Raw genomic sequence first — 17,774 nt, 5'->3', positions numbered from 1 at the left:
AGGTTCAAAAAGACCTTTAAGATCATCAAGTCCAACCGTAAACCTAGCACTGCCAAGTCCACCACTAAACCATGTGCCTAAATGCCACATCTACACGTCTTTTAAATACCTCCAGGGATGGTGACTCAACCACTTCCCTGGGCAGCCTGTTCCAATGCTTGACAACCCTTTCGGTGAAGAAATTTTTCCTAATAGCCAATCTAAACCTCCCCTGGCGCAACTTGAGGCCATTTCCTCTTGTCCTATCACTTGCTACTTGGGAAAAGAGACCGTCACCCACCTCGCTACAACCTCCTCTCAGGTAGTTGTAGAGAGCGGTAAGGTCTCCCCTCAGCCTCCTTTTCTCCAGGCTAAACAACCCCAGCTCCCTCAGCCGCTCCTCATCAGACTTCTGCTCCAGACCCTTCACCAGCTTCGTTGCCCTTCTCTGGACACGCTCCAGCACCTCCATGTCTCTCTTGTAGTGAGGGACCCAAAACTGAACACAGGATTCGAGGTGCGGCCTCACCAGTGCCGAGTCCAGGGCGATGACCACTTCCCTAGTCCTGCTGGCCACACTATTTCCAATACAAGCCAGGATGCTGTTGGCCTTCTTGGCCACCTGGGCACACTGCTGGCTCATATTCAGCTGGCTGTCGACCAGCACCCCCAGGTGCTTTTCCACCGGGCAGCTTTCCAGCCACTCTTCCCCAAGCCTGTAGCATTGCATGGGGTTGTTGTGACCCAAGTGCAGGACCCGACACTTCGCCTTGTTGAACCTCATACAACTGACCTCAGCCCATCGATCCAGCCTGTCCAGGTCCCTCTGTAGAGCCTTCCTACCCTCAAGCAGATCGACAACTCCTGCCCAACATGGTGTCACCTGCAAGCTTACTGAGGGTGAACTCTACCATATGTTCTCAAGAATAAAAAAAATATTGTAGTAAGTTACATTTACACAAAAAGGCCACATTAGCCAGAATTCATAAATGCTGGAAGTTAGCTGTAGAAGGAAGTGGTAATTAATTAATGTGCCTTTATTTTTTTAAACTCCCTGACAGTCTAAAAACTTAACTCATTTTCAAATGAACAGTTATTAATGATGAACGGAAACATTTAAATATATCAGCAGTTAATCAGCGTTACCTAAAGCGGATATTTAAGGAGGCTGGCACTTCATGCTGTGAGACTAAATGCTAACACAGCTAGGACACACAGTGTGTGCACGAGTTGTTTAACTAGTTATTTCATCAGCTTTGCCCACCTGATGTCATGGTGGCCATCTTTCTGTCACACTCAGTCTGGTTACACAGGCATAGGTCCGCTTATGCAGCTCCCCCCCATTTAGTAACTCAAAGCAACCCTTTCCCCTTCTTTTGAGTTGCAAAATTCCTTAGACAGACAGAAACTCAGAGAAAAAAAAGAGACATGCTTCTACTGTTCACAGCACAAAAATCAAGTTGCTACATACACCTGGAAGAGGGAAATAGCATCCAAACTCCTACTTTCTTCTGAGGCACATCAAACCTTTATCGCCTTTGAAATGCAGTAGGATAAAGTAAAGATGAACCATTGCAACTGCAATTCTTACTGTTTACAGTGTTATTTGCCATTAACGTCAATGTTTCTATTGCTAACAACTTACCAGTGGGATTTACCCAAATATAAGACAAAGGGGGCTGAGCTTTCTTTTTTTGCCCCCAATATCTGTAACAGAAACAAGCGCATACGTCTCTCATTTTGCAGGAAGAAATACACACTCCACAAAAATCAATGTCCTCTCTCTACACCAAAAAGCCTTACTTTCTGAAAGCAGACTTTTGAAGCACTTGTTTGAGTTCAGAAAAGATTCAAGACTTTCCTTGTTCAACACTGCATTCTTCCTTTGTTAGACTAAGCTTACTCTGAAAGCTTCTTTCCAGGAACGTAAAGTGACATTGCTTTTCAGCAGCTGAGCTGTGTCACAGCCTCACTCCTGAACAGGTCTTCAGCTCATCGCTAAATGGGAAGTTATTTTGGGTGCTCCTGGAAGATAAACCATCCCAAACCTCTGCTGCAGCACTCACCAGCTTACTTGTTAGCCAGTCCTTTCCAGGCCAACACAATACACTTTTGTTCCCAGCTGTCCCGACTGCTTTTCCATTTCCAGATTTTAAAGCTTTTATATTAAAATTATAATTCTCTAAACTTCATCCATAAGTTTTAGCCTCCCCCTTTTTGTCATTTCCCTGCAGCTGCACTGAACAGATACTCCAGCTGAATCTCCTGCTGTACAAGAGGATTTGGCAATAGAGTTAAGTAGGACCGGCCTGAAGCTCGGGGTGGGGGAGGTGTCTCGGACATTATTTTAGTCCCATAGAGACCAATATCCTTTTTCTTAATATCACAGCAACCTAAGCAATCTGGCATGGAGTTCACTTTATGTGTAAACTTTGAACAAAATCAAATGGTAACTATCAATTCATACTCAAGATTATGAAGTGGCTTAAATTAGTAAAGAATTCTCTTTCTTTTCACCACATGGCAACTCTTTGACAGAACAAAACCTCCACGGCTCTCCTGATCTTTTTCGGCTGCAGATGAGAAGAAATGGAATTAAAATTAATTAAACAATAACCCATTTATATACACACAGATTTTTTCAGTGCTGTTGCCAGAAAGAAAAAAAAGATGCTGTATCAAAAATGACATTACACTGGGTAATACCTTGGTTTAGGTGTGTGGCCTCTGTAATCTGAATACCATTCACAGAACACTGAGCTCCATTCAGTGGTATTAGATTCACAGTACCGTTGAGATTTTCAAAGATGCAATGCTCACTTTCCAAATCAAGGCCATGAAGAACTAAATACAAAGAAATAACATAATTAGTCTCGTAACAACTAGTAAGAGATTAGCGTGCTGATATTAATTTATTAAGGACATATTGCACTATATATTTGAGAGTATCTTTTCTCTTTATTCCGGACAATGTTTTTTTCCTTCCTTCATCACATCCTGCATGCCTTAAATGTCGACGCTGTCTATTGTTTTATTGTAGTGGAAAGAGAAGTGTGTTGGGTGGCTTGGGTTTTTTTTGGTGTAACGTTCTTTCCTCCTATGTTTTAGCACCAGATTAGTAAATACTTCTTTCCTTCCAATAGCAAACAGGAAAGTAAAATCTACATATTTGTAGAGACAAAGGTTTTTTGACCTGTTTCTGGGAAATAACAAAAGCTTCTTGACCTTAAAGCAACCATGCTTAAATCTGGAAAGACAGGATATAACCTGTGATTGTAGACTAACAAGGATGGCTGAAATAAGGTTCTTATGTTCTGTTATATTCAGGCCTTTTATCAATCAGTTATGCTACATTCTGTCTCTTCTTCAACTACTGTATGATTATCTCTACCTGTATTGTTTCATACCACAAAGCAAAGCAAGTTCACTAGTTTCATGAAATCTATATAGAAATTTTAATCTAGGGATCTTTTGACCCCCCAAAATATACCAAACTAAGTTATTTGACTCTTGATCTCTCACCTGAGAATTAAAGGATGCAGTTTATTTAATGAAACTGCCTTCAAGCAACATATGTAACAGGACAGTCCAGATCTGGCAGTTAGTTGCTTTGATAAGAAGCGAACAAAAAAATCAGTGCAAGAAGCCTACCTACTTTTTACCAACTTCCAGAATTTTCTTCAACTCAAATCTAAAGTCCAAAGACTGCTTTAGGTATAGCAATATAGCAATACTGTTGTTATACAAAGATTAAGAGAACAACTGTGCAGTAACTGTGACAGGTGCTGTATTAAAAAGGATGGTATTTTTACAGAATGCTATTTAAAGAGAAGCAAAAAATAAATTAGTAACAAGTATATGAATATGAATAAATTTTAAGCCCACAAGCTATTCTAGAAGTCATGCTCTCTGAAGCAAGTCCCACGTAATTCAGCTCTCAAATTTTCTAAAAATTAAAATATGCAAGAACATACAGATAACTAACTGAAAGAGAGAAAAAAATTATGAAGCTTTGTTCACATACTGGGATGTTAGAAGAAGGAAAAACAACTGAAGAAAGAATGTAAAAAAATGCCAAATTCCATACCAATATCCTGTTCTGTCACAGCATCTTCTCTGCCAACATATGTTTGGCCCTCCTAAATAAGAGAGAAAACCATTATTTTCAGTTGAAATCTCCCTTCCTCCCCCACAAAGATATGCTATCCTTGCATTTTCTCAGAGTAATCTGAACGAAATATATGTTTAAACATACATGAAAAAAAATCGGGTAGCATTTTTAGAATGCTTTCACAGTCATTATTATATAATATTATTAGCAAATTCAAGTTTCAATTGTCCCATGTTGAACCATCTTTGTAGTTTTGAGGCAATTAATCTACCTTTGGATTTCAAGTCAAGCTTTACAATGAGATGAATGAAAAACCAATATACATGAGTAGGAATATTAAATACCTATCTCTGGTTAACCAGTTGATCCTCAGGATAAACCTAAACAGTAAATTAACAGATATTTTAATCGAATCAGTTGCAACCTCTTAAGAGCTTTTCTTACTATAGCAGAGAAATGTAATGAGCTTTTCTTACTATGCTGGAGAAATGTGATGAGGACTATATTTAGATAGCAAATGAACACTACAATTTGTCTAATGAAAAAAAATCACAAGGCATATAAAGGCTATAGAAACACAGATGTGTATTTACCTTCAAGTGGTACAAGATGATACCAGTACTGAGCAGATCATCATCAATACCAATGAGATGAGGCAGTTCAGAATCTAACACAACACCTATCCCTTCTTTCCTCAGAGCCAAGGTTTGTTCCTGTAAAGGACAAAAGTCTATTTATTAGGATATGCAAGAAATACCACTCTTCCTTCTCTTTCTAAACCACGTTTAATGTAACTTATTCTCTGTAATATCACCAAAAAAAGTGGTTTTTTAAATGTTTTTTTTGCATTTTCAATGTGACTGTTGTATTTCCATTAAGCGTTCCAAGCTTGCTGTTCAGGAAATCTGTGAAGGTGTTATTTGAAAGAAACCAGACAAACAGCTGAATTATACCAGATAAGGAAGATCAATCAAGAGCATAACAAAGCAATGTTGTCTAAAAGCAAGCTATGTACCACCTTGCATAATGGTAAGGAGAATTTAAAACTCCTCAGAATTCAGTACAGCTAAGGAATAGAAAACTGAAAACTCTTTGGCAATCCTTTAAATAAAATGAACCTTGCACAATAAAAACCCCAGACGTCTGAAAACTCAGTAAGCCTAAGCAGTTAAAACATCATCCAATGTAAGGGAAGCACTGACAACAGTAAATAAATGTAGGAAATATTTGCAGCATATAATTTCGATTCTTCAAAATTCCTTTGGGCAAGATTGTACAGCCACCTGTAGGATGAAGCATCATTCAGCAGGACTACAAGTGGAAGACTTCAACCTTGGATAAAATATCATGTGATGTAGTAACGATCAGACAGTCTATGCAATAAATAAGAAATTAATTATAGCTTTGAAATAAGTTTTAGTATTTATAAAGCTTATTTTTCAAGTTGAAACAAAATCCTATTGGCTTCTAGGCCTGGAAGATAATGGCAACAGAGACTGTGAATGTGTACACACACCGCCTTTCAAAATGAACGCGTTTTTCTATGTAAAACAGCTAAGCCCTTACAAGCCAAGCAAGACTGACAACCCAGAAAGGACAGGTAACATCAGCAAGTATCACTTCTGTGTATTATAAGGCACACACTTTTCTCCTGGTGCTACTAAACACAGAAAATCGGTTTTCTGAGAGCAGCGCGATTACCCCTTTTCCAAGTCATCAGTACACCTTCTCCAGAGCCAACCAAGACGCTACACTGTTTGTAAGAAAACATAGTTATATGTATTTTCCCAAGTGCAGCAACTTGACAAATCTGAAAGAAGAAAACAGATGCAATATCTCATTTCCCTGCACAGTACAAAACATGATCAATACTGATACTGTTTAAGAAATTCTAAGTATGGATACACCTGGGCAAGACGAGATGACGACACAACATACAAAAGACACTGCAAAACAAAACTGGGAAATCCTGCTCCAGTCATGGATGAATTAAAAAGTTCTCCAACATTCAGGAAGAAAGAAAAAAACCTGTGATTCATGTTGCCCTGCAGCTCTCTGACATTCAAAATGCACCTAGCTATTCCTTGATATTATAAAAGTGTCACCTCATAAAACCAAAAAATACAGCTTAAAGCATCGTTCGAGTGAAAAAGTAATTTCAGTCAAAAATACCTATCACGTATTAAATATTTATTGAGTGGCATCTACTGTTATACATAATTTACAATGTTCCCATATGACGAGGTTGAAGACTTAAATCACTGAGGACTGGTAGCCGTTTACACAACTGCTGGCACCTTCGGCCCAATGGAACTGATAAAACATTAAGAGCTGAACATTTTTTTCCCCAGCATAACAAAGCATTTGCCAACATTCCTGACTGAAAAATAGACATCCCAGGAGGCAAAGAAATTATCACTGGGTGAGAAAAATCTCACAAATAATTAAGATAAAATTAAAAAAAAAAGATTCTTCATTTTCCAGTCTTTTAATATTTAACATATTTTTACTATATTCAGAAATAAAGCACGTATAATTGTGATTTAAAATAGATGTGTTGTGTATTTATTGAGATATAAAATTAAAGAACACAAATTAATTGAGTTTCTAAACTCTTATTTTGTAAGTGACTACCATTCACACACAGAATGCATCCTGTTGATGGAAGCATTATAATAAATGCAGCAGACAATAGCTGTGATTAGCTATAATATTTTTTTCTTTAATACTTGCTGTAAATTAGCTTTTAACTTCTGATACAATTTACTAAAAACTCTGAATCTTAATCAGATATCTGGAGTAACTGCTAAACTTTAATCGTTTGGCTTAAAATTTAATTCCAGATTTAAAAGCTTTTGCAAGGAAGCCTCCAAATGCCAAACTGTGCTCTTTTGCCCCAAACCAAAATCACAGAAACTTCATCAACACCAGATCTTTATTACTCTGTTCTCCCACAGTGAGAGAAAGAGAAGAAAAAGGCCAGAAAGAAGTAGCCAAATTGTCCCTCTTTCATCCTCAACAGCATAGGAAGGATGTTTCTAAAGGAGGACGGACCTCTCTTGAAATAAATTGAAGGTCTGTAAGCTATTATAAGGCAGAGAAATGATTAGGTTTGAGCCATGATTTGATTCACTTTCATTTGTGCAACACAATTTGAAGAAGCAGTGAATCCATAAGTCAAATGACAAGAGCAGGAAAGGTCACTGTCCCTATTAAAAAAACCACTAATTCAGAAAATTTATGAAAACCTCAAGATACAGTTTAAGAAAGCTGAATGTACTGCATGCATCTCAGCTTGAATTATCCTTGAATAGAAAAGTGTACACCTACTCCCTCAGTATTTAAGATGTGTTCCTAACCTGTGGAAAAAAAAGCAAGCCAAGTATTATCCACAAAGGAGCACTCCAGTTAATATAAATGGCTACTGTGTGAAGAGGGGGAGAAAAAAAAAAAGTTTTCTTCTTTTGGAGCCGCTAGATCAAAGGGGCTTATTTGAAGAATAGAAACTCAGAAAATGATTCTGAGTCAGTACATAAGAAAACACTTTCTTGAGTCAAAGTTACAATAAGGGGATTATATTGTGTATTTAAATGATGGTCTCTTTGAATTCAGCTCTGACTCAGCAGTCAGAAATATCCTGGTACAGTAAATTCATTAAACACTTCTATGAGAGATATAAGAGCTATTGTGAAATCTCATCCCTTCTGCACTGATGTATTCAGTTTGCTGTATTAACCGATACAGAGGCATCTCCAAGCTCACAGCTAAGATATGTTCTGGTAGTTTAGGAACAAAATCTTTGTGTAAAGTACTTATTTGAGCTGTAGAGTTAACCTTCATCATATACAACGGCCCATGATAAAGAACAGCTCTAAGATACATAAGATTTCTTTAAATGTATTTCTTTAAATGCCCACACAAAAATGGAATCACACAAGTTTACTTTTTTAACCAACAGCATATTGAATTAAATTAAACAAGAAAATAAGCCCAAAAGACATTTCTAACATTCCTTGACCAATCTACCAGTAGAGTGAAACATATGCTGCTACTGGCCCAGCACCTATTAAAGAGTACACATAATTAGTACACTGCCCTTTTAATGAACAGAACCTCTTGGAGGAGTTTAATTTCTGTTACACTTTCCAATGCAAAAACTCAATTCTTTTATTTAAATATTGAACAGTTAGCTGCTGGCACACAGTCCTGAGAATACACTGTGCAGACACTTTCAGTAAAACATAACATTATGCTGGCTAAGTAAATTGTCCAGATGTCTATATTTAAATTATGCAAAAATGCGTAATACCAAATTAAAGAAATTATGGGTAAAAATGTGCAATGGCAAAAGTCTTTGCATTAATATTTAACCAGACTATACTAGAGCAGATCCTTATGCTAACAGGTACTTTGGGTGCATTTGATTTCATTGAAAATATGCTATTATATCCTGAGTTCACAAAAATGTCTGAAGATACTCAGTGGCCCCGTACTAACGTTAAGCTCTCTATAAAATATATAGATGTAAACTGTACACAAGGGAAGTTCTTAATTCTTAATTGGTTTTCCTCCAGTTATGTGTTCAGTACACTTTGCATTCCCTTTAAATCACCAGAAACAAATGTTTCATACTTACAGAAAAAAAATATTCCATACTGCTCAGAATTCAAAGGCACCTGAAAATGCTGATTTCCAAACCCAGCAGATACACGGCATTAAAGAGGCTATACCAACAGAGAGAGCAATAAATACAGATGAAGTAGCCTCAGCTGGTCACTCCATAATCAAGGTGGGTGAAAAACCCAGGACTTCACTCACTGAAGTCAGAAATTTGTATATTCTCCATCCCAGACTGGTGAAAGATAGGCGACTTAAAATCACAGTTCCATCACAGAGGTTTCGGACAAACCCAGGAAGCTGAGGGTTGTACTACTGAATTACAATAGAAAAAGATATGCCTACACCAGGCCAACCCAGTTCACGTATGTGTGCTCTAAGAGGGCTACACTGCTTGTGTTTCCAGAGTTAACCCTTTCAAAAAAGAGACAATGAGGCGTAACTGCAGGGCAGGATCATGATGAATGGGTACAAAACCCGAGTGGAAGAAGTCCCAACCAAGCAGTGCTCACTTGCTGTTGCTTATACGAGGGAGTAGAGAAGAAAATTATTCAGCAGGAGTTCAAAACCAAAAGGCAACCCCTTGTTAAACTGAAGGACACTGCAGACATCAATAATTTACACAGACGCAAGAAATGAACTGGAGAAATGGTGAGAAAAGGCAAGAAGGTACTTCTGGGCAAAGGCACAGGGTATCCATCACCTGTAGTTCCATAATTTCAAGAACCACAGACACAGAAAGCATGGGAAGTTTTCTGGGGAAGGATTGCTATCCACTTGCCCCAGTTTATATTCCAAAATTGAGTACTGCTGAATAAACCCTGCTTCACCTACAGGGGTATTTAATCTGAGCCAGTATAATTTCTCTTTAACAACTGCACAAAGGACAAGAATGTTTGAAGTTTGATTTAAAAGCAGATTTCCTAGTGTCTTAATGTATATTATTAGTAAATATACCTTAGAAATTTGTGTTATCAATACAAATTCTGAGTCTCTTGCGACTCCTGCTGATTTTTTACTTTAAAAAATTCTTACAGCAATGAATTCTTTAGCCACTATGCATAAAAGTCAACATAAGAAAATACTTCTCATTCACATTTACTGCTTTTTTGATACAACAAAGTGGTTTTATCCTGTGTTCTGAGGGAGTAAGAAAGATCTTACTTTAAACTCATATTTGTGGTAAGAAAAAAATATATATACATATATCATATAATGATTCCTTATGCAGCATTTTCTGCTTTTGGCAAGTTACCTTCCATGAGATCTGTGGGGAGAAGGGGCAAACATGGAAACAGCACTTCTGACTGAAGATAAACACCTCCTTTCCTGGCCACCTCCCCAACTTACCAATTTGTGAAACCTTCCATAATTCCTGACATTTTTGAGAAAACAAGAGGAAAAATTCTTTTGGGGGTTGTTTTCATTGTCTGCCTTTACCTAGCCCTTTCTTCTTCTTAGTTTCTACAAGGTCTAGCCCAACAACCCTACAGACACTGCGTTTTCACTCAGATCATATCCCCTTTAATAAGGAGTCGCTTTCTGATTCTTGGCATAAACAAAATACAGCAACGCTACCAGTGTCTTCTACAGTCATAGCTTTATATTTTAATAACAACGTGTGCTGCATGCCTTAAGAGAAAAAATTCACAACATTTAATTTGCATTAGATAGTAAAAACCTGTATAGATCCATTCACAATCCCAAGGACTAAAGAAACTAAATTCCAATTTACCAGCACAAACAATTTTTCACTTAAACTTCATTCACCTGTAAATCCTTTCTGCATTTAGCTGCAGGTTGTCATTGCATTATAAAGCCAAACAAGCTAAATTATAGATCAGTGAAGTTTTATAGAATAAAACCTCAGGAATAGTTTAGCTGAATAAATTAGAGCTTCTACCAAACAATTGAAGTACAAAAGCTAAATTATTCTGCAATTTTCCAAATTAATATATTGCTTTGAAACCATAACTAAATTATCCAATAATCAGGAACTCAGATCAACAAAGTATTATCTTATTATTGCATGCATTATCTGTGCATTCCACAGAACTCTAATTTATCTTTAGAGTTACAAAATTTTCCAGATATGTCATTGGGATATGGGATGCTTTTATTATTCCTGTATCACCCTCCATACATTTATGCGTTTATCTATGTTAATCAAATACTCTTGTGAAATATGAAGGCTTTCAGTGCAAATGAAAAAATAGTGTTTATCATCATGTTCCCACCTCCTTCTTTTTTCTTTTTAAATGGGGGAATATTTTGCCTACTTATCTAAGACAGACAATCTGCCAGCATGCAATTCCCTTCTTACGTAAGCTTTAAAAATGTTGTTTGCAACTATATTAAATTCCATATGGCACTGGTAAACAGTAACTGTCCTTCATGAAAATGCCTCTCTAACTTTGGTCTTGGACTTCAACTTGCACACAATTCTGCATGACTCGTGTAACTGCTAAAGCCTCAAGTCTGATGCAAAACCCGCAAAGCATTTCTATTGCGTGTTCTTTGGTGTTTGAGCAAACGCTTGCAAAGCACTGACCTATTACTAAGTCAGAAGTCTACCTAAGAGCTCTGACAAAAGCCAGTCTTCAACTACGCAACAAGATCACCACCCTTGTACAAAACAGCTGTAGACCATGGCCCAGTTCCATCTCTACGTTCTTTCTTTTCCCTTCCAAATACAAGCTTTCTAACTGTTGTTTTCCACTCAAAGTTTATTCCCATTATTTGGGTGGTACAATCCTAATGTTTGGAGAGGTTTTTAATGGATTAAAAATAGCAGAATTTAAAAGGAATACACTGCAGACAGACTTCTGTTTCTATTTACAGAAATTATCTGACTAATTCTAGATTTAATTCTTCTGAAAGAAAAGTAAACAGATGGACTACTCCTCTGAATTTTCACTGCATTGCATGCTAATTATTATATTTACAAAGAAGACAAGGCCAACTATTAAAGTTGCACTCAAATATTAAGAGGCGAGCATACTAAAAATTTAGTAAACTTGCCAGTAAGCCCTACAAAACACAAGGAAGCTTACTTGATTAGTTCTGTAATTTAAGCAAAATTTCAGGAATTTTACCTCTGTGTAAAACACCAGCAATGTTTCTCCTACCTGAGGGGAAAGAACTGCAAGTGACCTCCTATGTTACCAAGTGCAGTTCCCAAATAGCATAATAAATCATTTTATAGATTACACTCAGGCTCTCATCCTTTATATAATGTAAATTGTTTTCAAATATTTGGTCTGAACTTAGTAATAGCCAGTTCATACTGGTCTATTTTGCATCACTATTGACATTCAGCTGAAATAATTATTTTCCTTCTCCGGCATTTATTCATTGATATAGTTACTGACAGCAGTCATATCCACTCTCCTTACTGTGGTTATACCAGGCCAAACTCCAAGCATCTCCTTTCATATGACCAGGCTCGCCATGCCCCGGCGTTTAACACATCCTCTCTAAAGGCCCATCTTCCTTGACCTTGATGACTTACATGCCATGTTCCCAGTGTACATGCAATTTTCCCAGCACAACGTACAAGAGCACTCCTGTTTTCCACTCACTGCGCAAAACATCCTTCTGATCCTTCCGAGATTTCGTTTGTCTTTCATGCAGGCCTACTATCTCATGACAGTGAAGTCTCACGCCATCCTTCTCCCCTTCCATGGTGTATTAAGTTCTTATTAGTCTTGATGCTTTTGCACTGCTATTAACCATCAATCACCCTTCTATTATTCTAATCCTTAGAGTCATCCTGTCCTCTGTGAGATGCTCTGCTAGACAAATTATGTCTCCCAGCTTTAATATCAGCAAACTTCACCAGTTAACACACCTAAAGAAATTGTTAAACATGGTCAAGCCCAAAAATGAGCTCCAACACCACCTCCCCCTCAAAAAAAATAAACAAAACCAACCACTACTACCAACTTCCCTCCACCTCATTTCCCAGCCACCACTTCCATAACATCCTCTCTACAACCACTTTTATTTTATTTAAATTCTAATCTCCACACTACCTAAAATAAGGAAATAGTGTCCTATGTGTCCCAGGGTCAAATGCTTTACCAACATCCAGAGCGATGAGAACCAGTCCTACAGCTATTTCTAGAAGGGATCACTGACGGACAGAACCAGATCCAGCACGTACTGGGCAGCAAACTAGGACCAGCTAGCTCTAGAAATGATCTCACACTATAGACAACATTATAAATACTAATTAAATAGGAAATTACTATTTAAAAAACCAACAGATTTACAGGGAAGAAGGTAGTTATGATTGTTCCAATTTTTGAAAGACATATGGCAGAAATAAATATGCCATTTGAAAGACGTCTTCACAAGAAAAGCATTCCATAAAATTGAAGTCTCCTCACTAGTCCAGCAAATACAAGCCGTTCAGGAGGCCGTATTAGTCAAGGTTTTGAGTCCCTCCACAATTTACTTCAGCATAATGAACGTAGGTCAGAGTAGCAGTTCTGAATTTAATATTTGCATTTAGCTTTAAATGTTTAGTTCCACTAGGTAGTATTTTAGCAGACTATTTTTCTTTCATTTCATTTTGAGAACGGAGTTTATAATGACTTTTCTGGTAATTGATGAAGGTATAATCACCTTACTTTTTCCTGCAGAAATAATGTGCTAGGTTTTACTAGGTCAGTGACAGCAAATATGAGTTGTCACTTATGTGAAGTTTTTAATGCAAGTTAAAGGACTATTAAAAGGTCAGAAATCACAAAAAATATATTCCCTTTGATCTCAAGGCAAACATTTGAGGATGCTACAAAAAGACAGAATAAAGTGCCCTTTAAAAACTATCAGTTTGATTTTGTGTACCCAAAGCATAAAATAATTGGTGCTTTAAGCTGGCACAAATGGCATTAGCAAGTGGTTGTACATCTTGAAGTGACTAGGATTGGTGATACTCTTCTTTTGTAAAGCTAGTAAACTCAGTTGGGGAAACTAAACTTTTCTTAGCAACTATACATATCTTCCCTTAATTCAAATTCCAGTGAAATAAACCCTATCTAAAAACAAACTCAAATTCTATCATTAACAGTATACAAGATATGTATATGTACATACAAATAGAAATAAGAACTGTATACATATACATAGTATATACTCAATTGACCTGAATTCTCTAAATTGCAGCATTTACAGTACAACGATTGAAAGCCAGGAGGAGACACAGGAAATGCCCATGCCCTTTAATTACATTTAATGAAACTACAGTTTATTTCACAATTTTAACAGTGAAATAAAAACAAACAAGTCATTCTAATTTGTAATAGCCAAATACAGTAATTTAACTGCTTTAAAGAACAGCATAAGGGAACGCCACATGCTTGAACTGTAATCGTAATAGAAGGATCTCAATTTTAATTAGAAACAATAAAGAATCACATGTATAGATGCCAAACAAGATAAAAGCCTCCGGGGGGTGGGGAAGAGTAGGTCAAACAAATAAAGAGGATAAACACACATAAGATGGGGGGAAAGGACAAGATGACAAGAGTATAATCCCCAAAATATGCTCACGAGAAACATGTACTGTTTGTATCAAAGGGAAGTGTCCTTTATAAATTAATTAAATAAAAACAACCTATACTGTGAAATCTATAATCTGGCATCAGTCCCTAACACCAAAGCCAGAAGAAATATATCTAACGGAAGAAAAAAAGAAAAAAAAAACACCTACCCAAAAACTTAAATCATATTTCGTAGCCAAGATAGACATTCCAAATATTGACTGAAGTGTAAAGTTCCCATTACATTTTTTATAAGTTCAGCTAAAATTGAATGGGAAAAAAACAGAAAGGGGGGAAACTCTTGCAATCTATGTAATCTAGACTACTGTATATTATGGCATTCTTGGCAGACTGCAGTTTAGCCAGATTTCAGTATTTTTTAAATTTAGGTCTCACTTAGGCAATGAGAGTAACTTAACACAGCTTTGCCAACTACTAACAGAAAATAACACTTCCTTTAAAGATACAAACCTGCTGTATATTTTGGGAGAAAATGCAAAGCAGTCTACCCAAACCTCAAGAAGCAATCACTGACCTTTGCACTTTGCCGACTGATTTGAACCCTAACTTGGGTAGCTGTCATCTTTTTTGCAGTCTCAGAAAAAACCTCCAGGGGACTACTTTTTGCCAGCTAATACAAAATAATAAAGAAGAAAGTCATGTTCACCAGAGGAGGTATGACATTTGTTATATTTACACACTGTAAAAAATGAGGCAAGTTTTTCTTCTTCAGTGGCAAAGCTTTATGTTATTTTTATAATCCTACTGAGATTTGAAAACATTAGTGCACAAAGGCTGCGTATCATGGCAGCCTCGTCTCTCACCTGAATTCTCAGCGACTCCTGACAGGTCCTACTGCACCTCAAAATTATAGATCTAGTGGAGGTAATTCATCCCACTATGTAAATGAACTCAAAATAAAAGGTTAATGCACTGATATGGAGTACAATGTAGCACTTTTCAGTGACTTATCATGACTGGCAAGTAAATATCACCAACCGCAACAGATGGAGGGCAAATCCACTCTTTCAATCCTAAGCCTTTGAGGCAGGCAAGGCACTAAAAGTTTCATATTTTCAGAAGTTAAATAAGACCTCATAACAGGCCTAATTTTAACTATTTCAATAAAAAGCAGACTAGGTGTTTGAAATATTCATTTAAATGTTTCATTAACATAAACTGTCAGGAGTACACTAAACTATCTTTTAAAAATGTTGCCAACCAGGACTATGTGACATTGAAGTCAGCTTGAATTTAACACGTACAACGTCCTTTCTTAATGAAAACCAGTTGGCAGGTGGATTAAGACCAAAAAGATCACTGGTAAACAAAAGCTTATGACCTCTCAATACTACTTGTTGAGTTCAGGACAAACTTCAATATTGCTTTACCAAAACCAATCTACAGCATTAAACATTTAAACATGTTATTTTAAAAAGAGAGAAAACTTTTAGATTTCCTATCTAAAGCAGCTTATACTTGGACAAAACTACAGAGATTTAAACATAAAACCAAATATAACCAAATTCTCTCCCAGGCATATTTCAATTAAGTGTCTTAATGAGTGTCTTAAATTCAGCTAATCAATTTAGGTCTTAGGAGACTGGCAACTTTAAAGGAAAACTGCCAAAAGAAAATTCCTCAGGAAGAAACCCACTCAGATTTCCCTGGGTTAGGGATACAACAAGGGATACCATTTCCCTGGGTTAAAGGAATCTTTAAGCTTAAAATCCTCCTTTGCATTTCTGCTATGCTCCCTATATATGACCCTAACTCTGAAATCAATCAAGGTCCATCAGACCACAGCCTCCTTCCCTCCACATCTCAGAACTCCATGTTGGATTTTGCAGCCATCTCTCCATTGACTGAAACCAGAGAAAGAAATAATGAGAGACCACGATGTGATCACATAATTAAAGACTGTGTAAACAGAAGTAAATGACAGTGGGATTACTGTAATTCAGGTGGGCATTTAAGCACCTACATTTCAGCTGCCCAAAAGTGTGACTTTATATTTGCCACATTATCAGTTGCATTTCTCAATAGAAAAAGTGTTCCTTGCAAACATTAAGTAAGTTGGTATATATAACCAAAAAGACAAATGGATCTGTGCTTTCCTATAGGGGCCAGTTAACAACTAAATGAACACCAGAAAACTGAAACTATATGCTCCTCTTCTTTAACACAGATAATTCTTGGTTATGCGATAGTCACTCTGCCCGAGTATAAGATTTACTGTTTTCTGCAAAATTCAGAGTGTCCCTGCAGCACGTAATCAGTAAATAAATGAATATTGTGGAGCAATTGCCATATCAATATTCCAAACCCTGGTTTCCTCAGAGTTCCCATTAAAAAGCTGTCACCACAGAAGCTGCAGAAGCATATATGAAAGGTGGATCCTGCTGGAAAAAAAAAAAAAAAAACAACTAAGGACATGTCATTCCTTCATGCAAAACATAACCTGCAAATAGGTATCCTGCTTTTTTTTTTTTAAAAAAAGCTTCTGGACAGCTTATCTTGCTCCTTAGAGCAATCAAGCTTCCCATAATGACTAGGGTATGAGATTTTGAATGGTTTCCCTTCACCAGAAATTCTTCTTCAAAACAAACATCCCCACATTCAACTGAAAAAAAAAAAAAACAGGAGAGATAAGTCTCTCCCAAGATTCAAAATATGGTATTTTCTTGATTCATGTCAGCACCCTTCTCGGCCTACCATCACTTTGGCAAACCCTCGTGCTGACCACGGCACTATCCAAGTAGAGATACGATACTGTAGCCTGAACTCAGGAATGGAAATGAAGGAGGATTTTAACAAGTTTTTAAGGGGAGGTAATAAGCCCATTTCGCTCCTTGCAGCATCAGACTGCTTCTTCATGTAATTAACCACTGAGCACCTTTGGACAGCTACAAAATATAAGAAGTTAAAACACTGTTCTTTATGAAGAGTTTTGAAATATAACCGGTCTCCACATTCGTTTCCTTATGCTTTGTGAACACAGCCACAAAATGAGAACTCGAGGGGAAATGAAAAACAGTTGGAAACAAAATAAGCTTCCAGTCTTCAACAATCAAAGACTTGGAGAAGTACTTATGCAGGAAGATACTTTTTAACAGAAATCTGCCATACAGAAAATCCAAGAATTCAATGAAACACATTCAGAACAAATCCTTCAGCAGTAGTTTGTCCACATGCTGCAAACCAGACTTTTAAAGAAATTAAATGTAAATATTTAACTAAAGGCTCTACAGAAGTTGACATTTTGAAGACAGATAAGTCTTTAACCAGTCTGTTGCAGACTACTTGGTTTTAGTTATGTCTTCTGGATTTACCTAAGGGTAAAAACTCCAGATGCAGAAACTGTGATATTCATGGATGAACTATTACTGGGTCAGAAGCTGCCCAAAATCGCAAATCTTTTGCTGAAAAAGTTCCTGCAAAACGATGAGACTTCTTTCACACAGAAGGAAGTTGTGCTGGGGAAAAGAAAAAATTAACTACCCCATAGCATTCTATCTAAA

At 37.0% G+C, this 17,774-nt stretch overlaps 1 protein-coding gene across 5 annotated transcripts in view; it reads right to left on the bottom strand.

The window, feature by feature from the left end:
• KIF16B (kinesin family member 16B) overlaps positions 1-17,774 on the bottom strand; it is a 148,383-nt gene that overhangs the window by 78,027 nt on the left and 52,582 nt on the right. For all 5 annotated transcript variants that reach the window (XR_012774931.1, XR_012774932.1, XM_075496885.1 and 2 more), the window contains exons 13-15: positions 4,684-4,803; positions 4,067-4,118; positions 2,686-2,823 (exon numbers count right to left, since the gene is read on the bottom strand). Coding sequence is in view for 3 of the 5 variants with exons in the window: in XM_075496885.1 (XP_075353000.1) it covers positions 2,686-2,823; positions 4,067-4,118; positions 4,684-4,803 (310 nt within the window). In the remaining 2 variants the exon portion in view is untranslated. The remainder of the gene's footprint in view (positions 1-2,685; positions 2,824-4,066; positions 4,119-4,683; positions 4,804-17,774) is intronic.

The sequence above is a fragment of the Mycteria americana genome, chromosome 3 (assembly GCF_035582795.1).
Source record: "Mycteria americana isolate JAX WOST 10 ecotype Jacksonville Zoo and Gardens chromosome 3, USCA_MyAme_1.0, whole genome shotgun sequence".
Classification (NCBI taxonomy): Eukaryota; Metazoa; Chordata; class Aves; order Ciconiiformes; family Ciconiidae; genus Mycteria; species Mycteria americana.
Note: the sequence above shows the minus strand (reverse complement) of the source record. Positions and strands in the feature narration are given on the sequence as shown.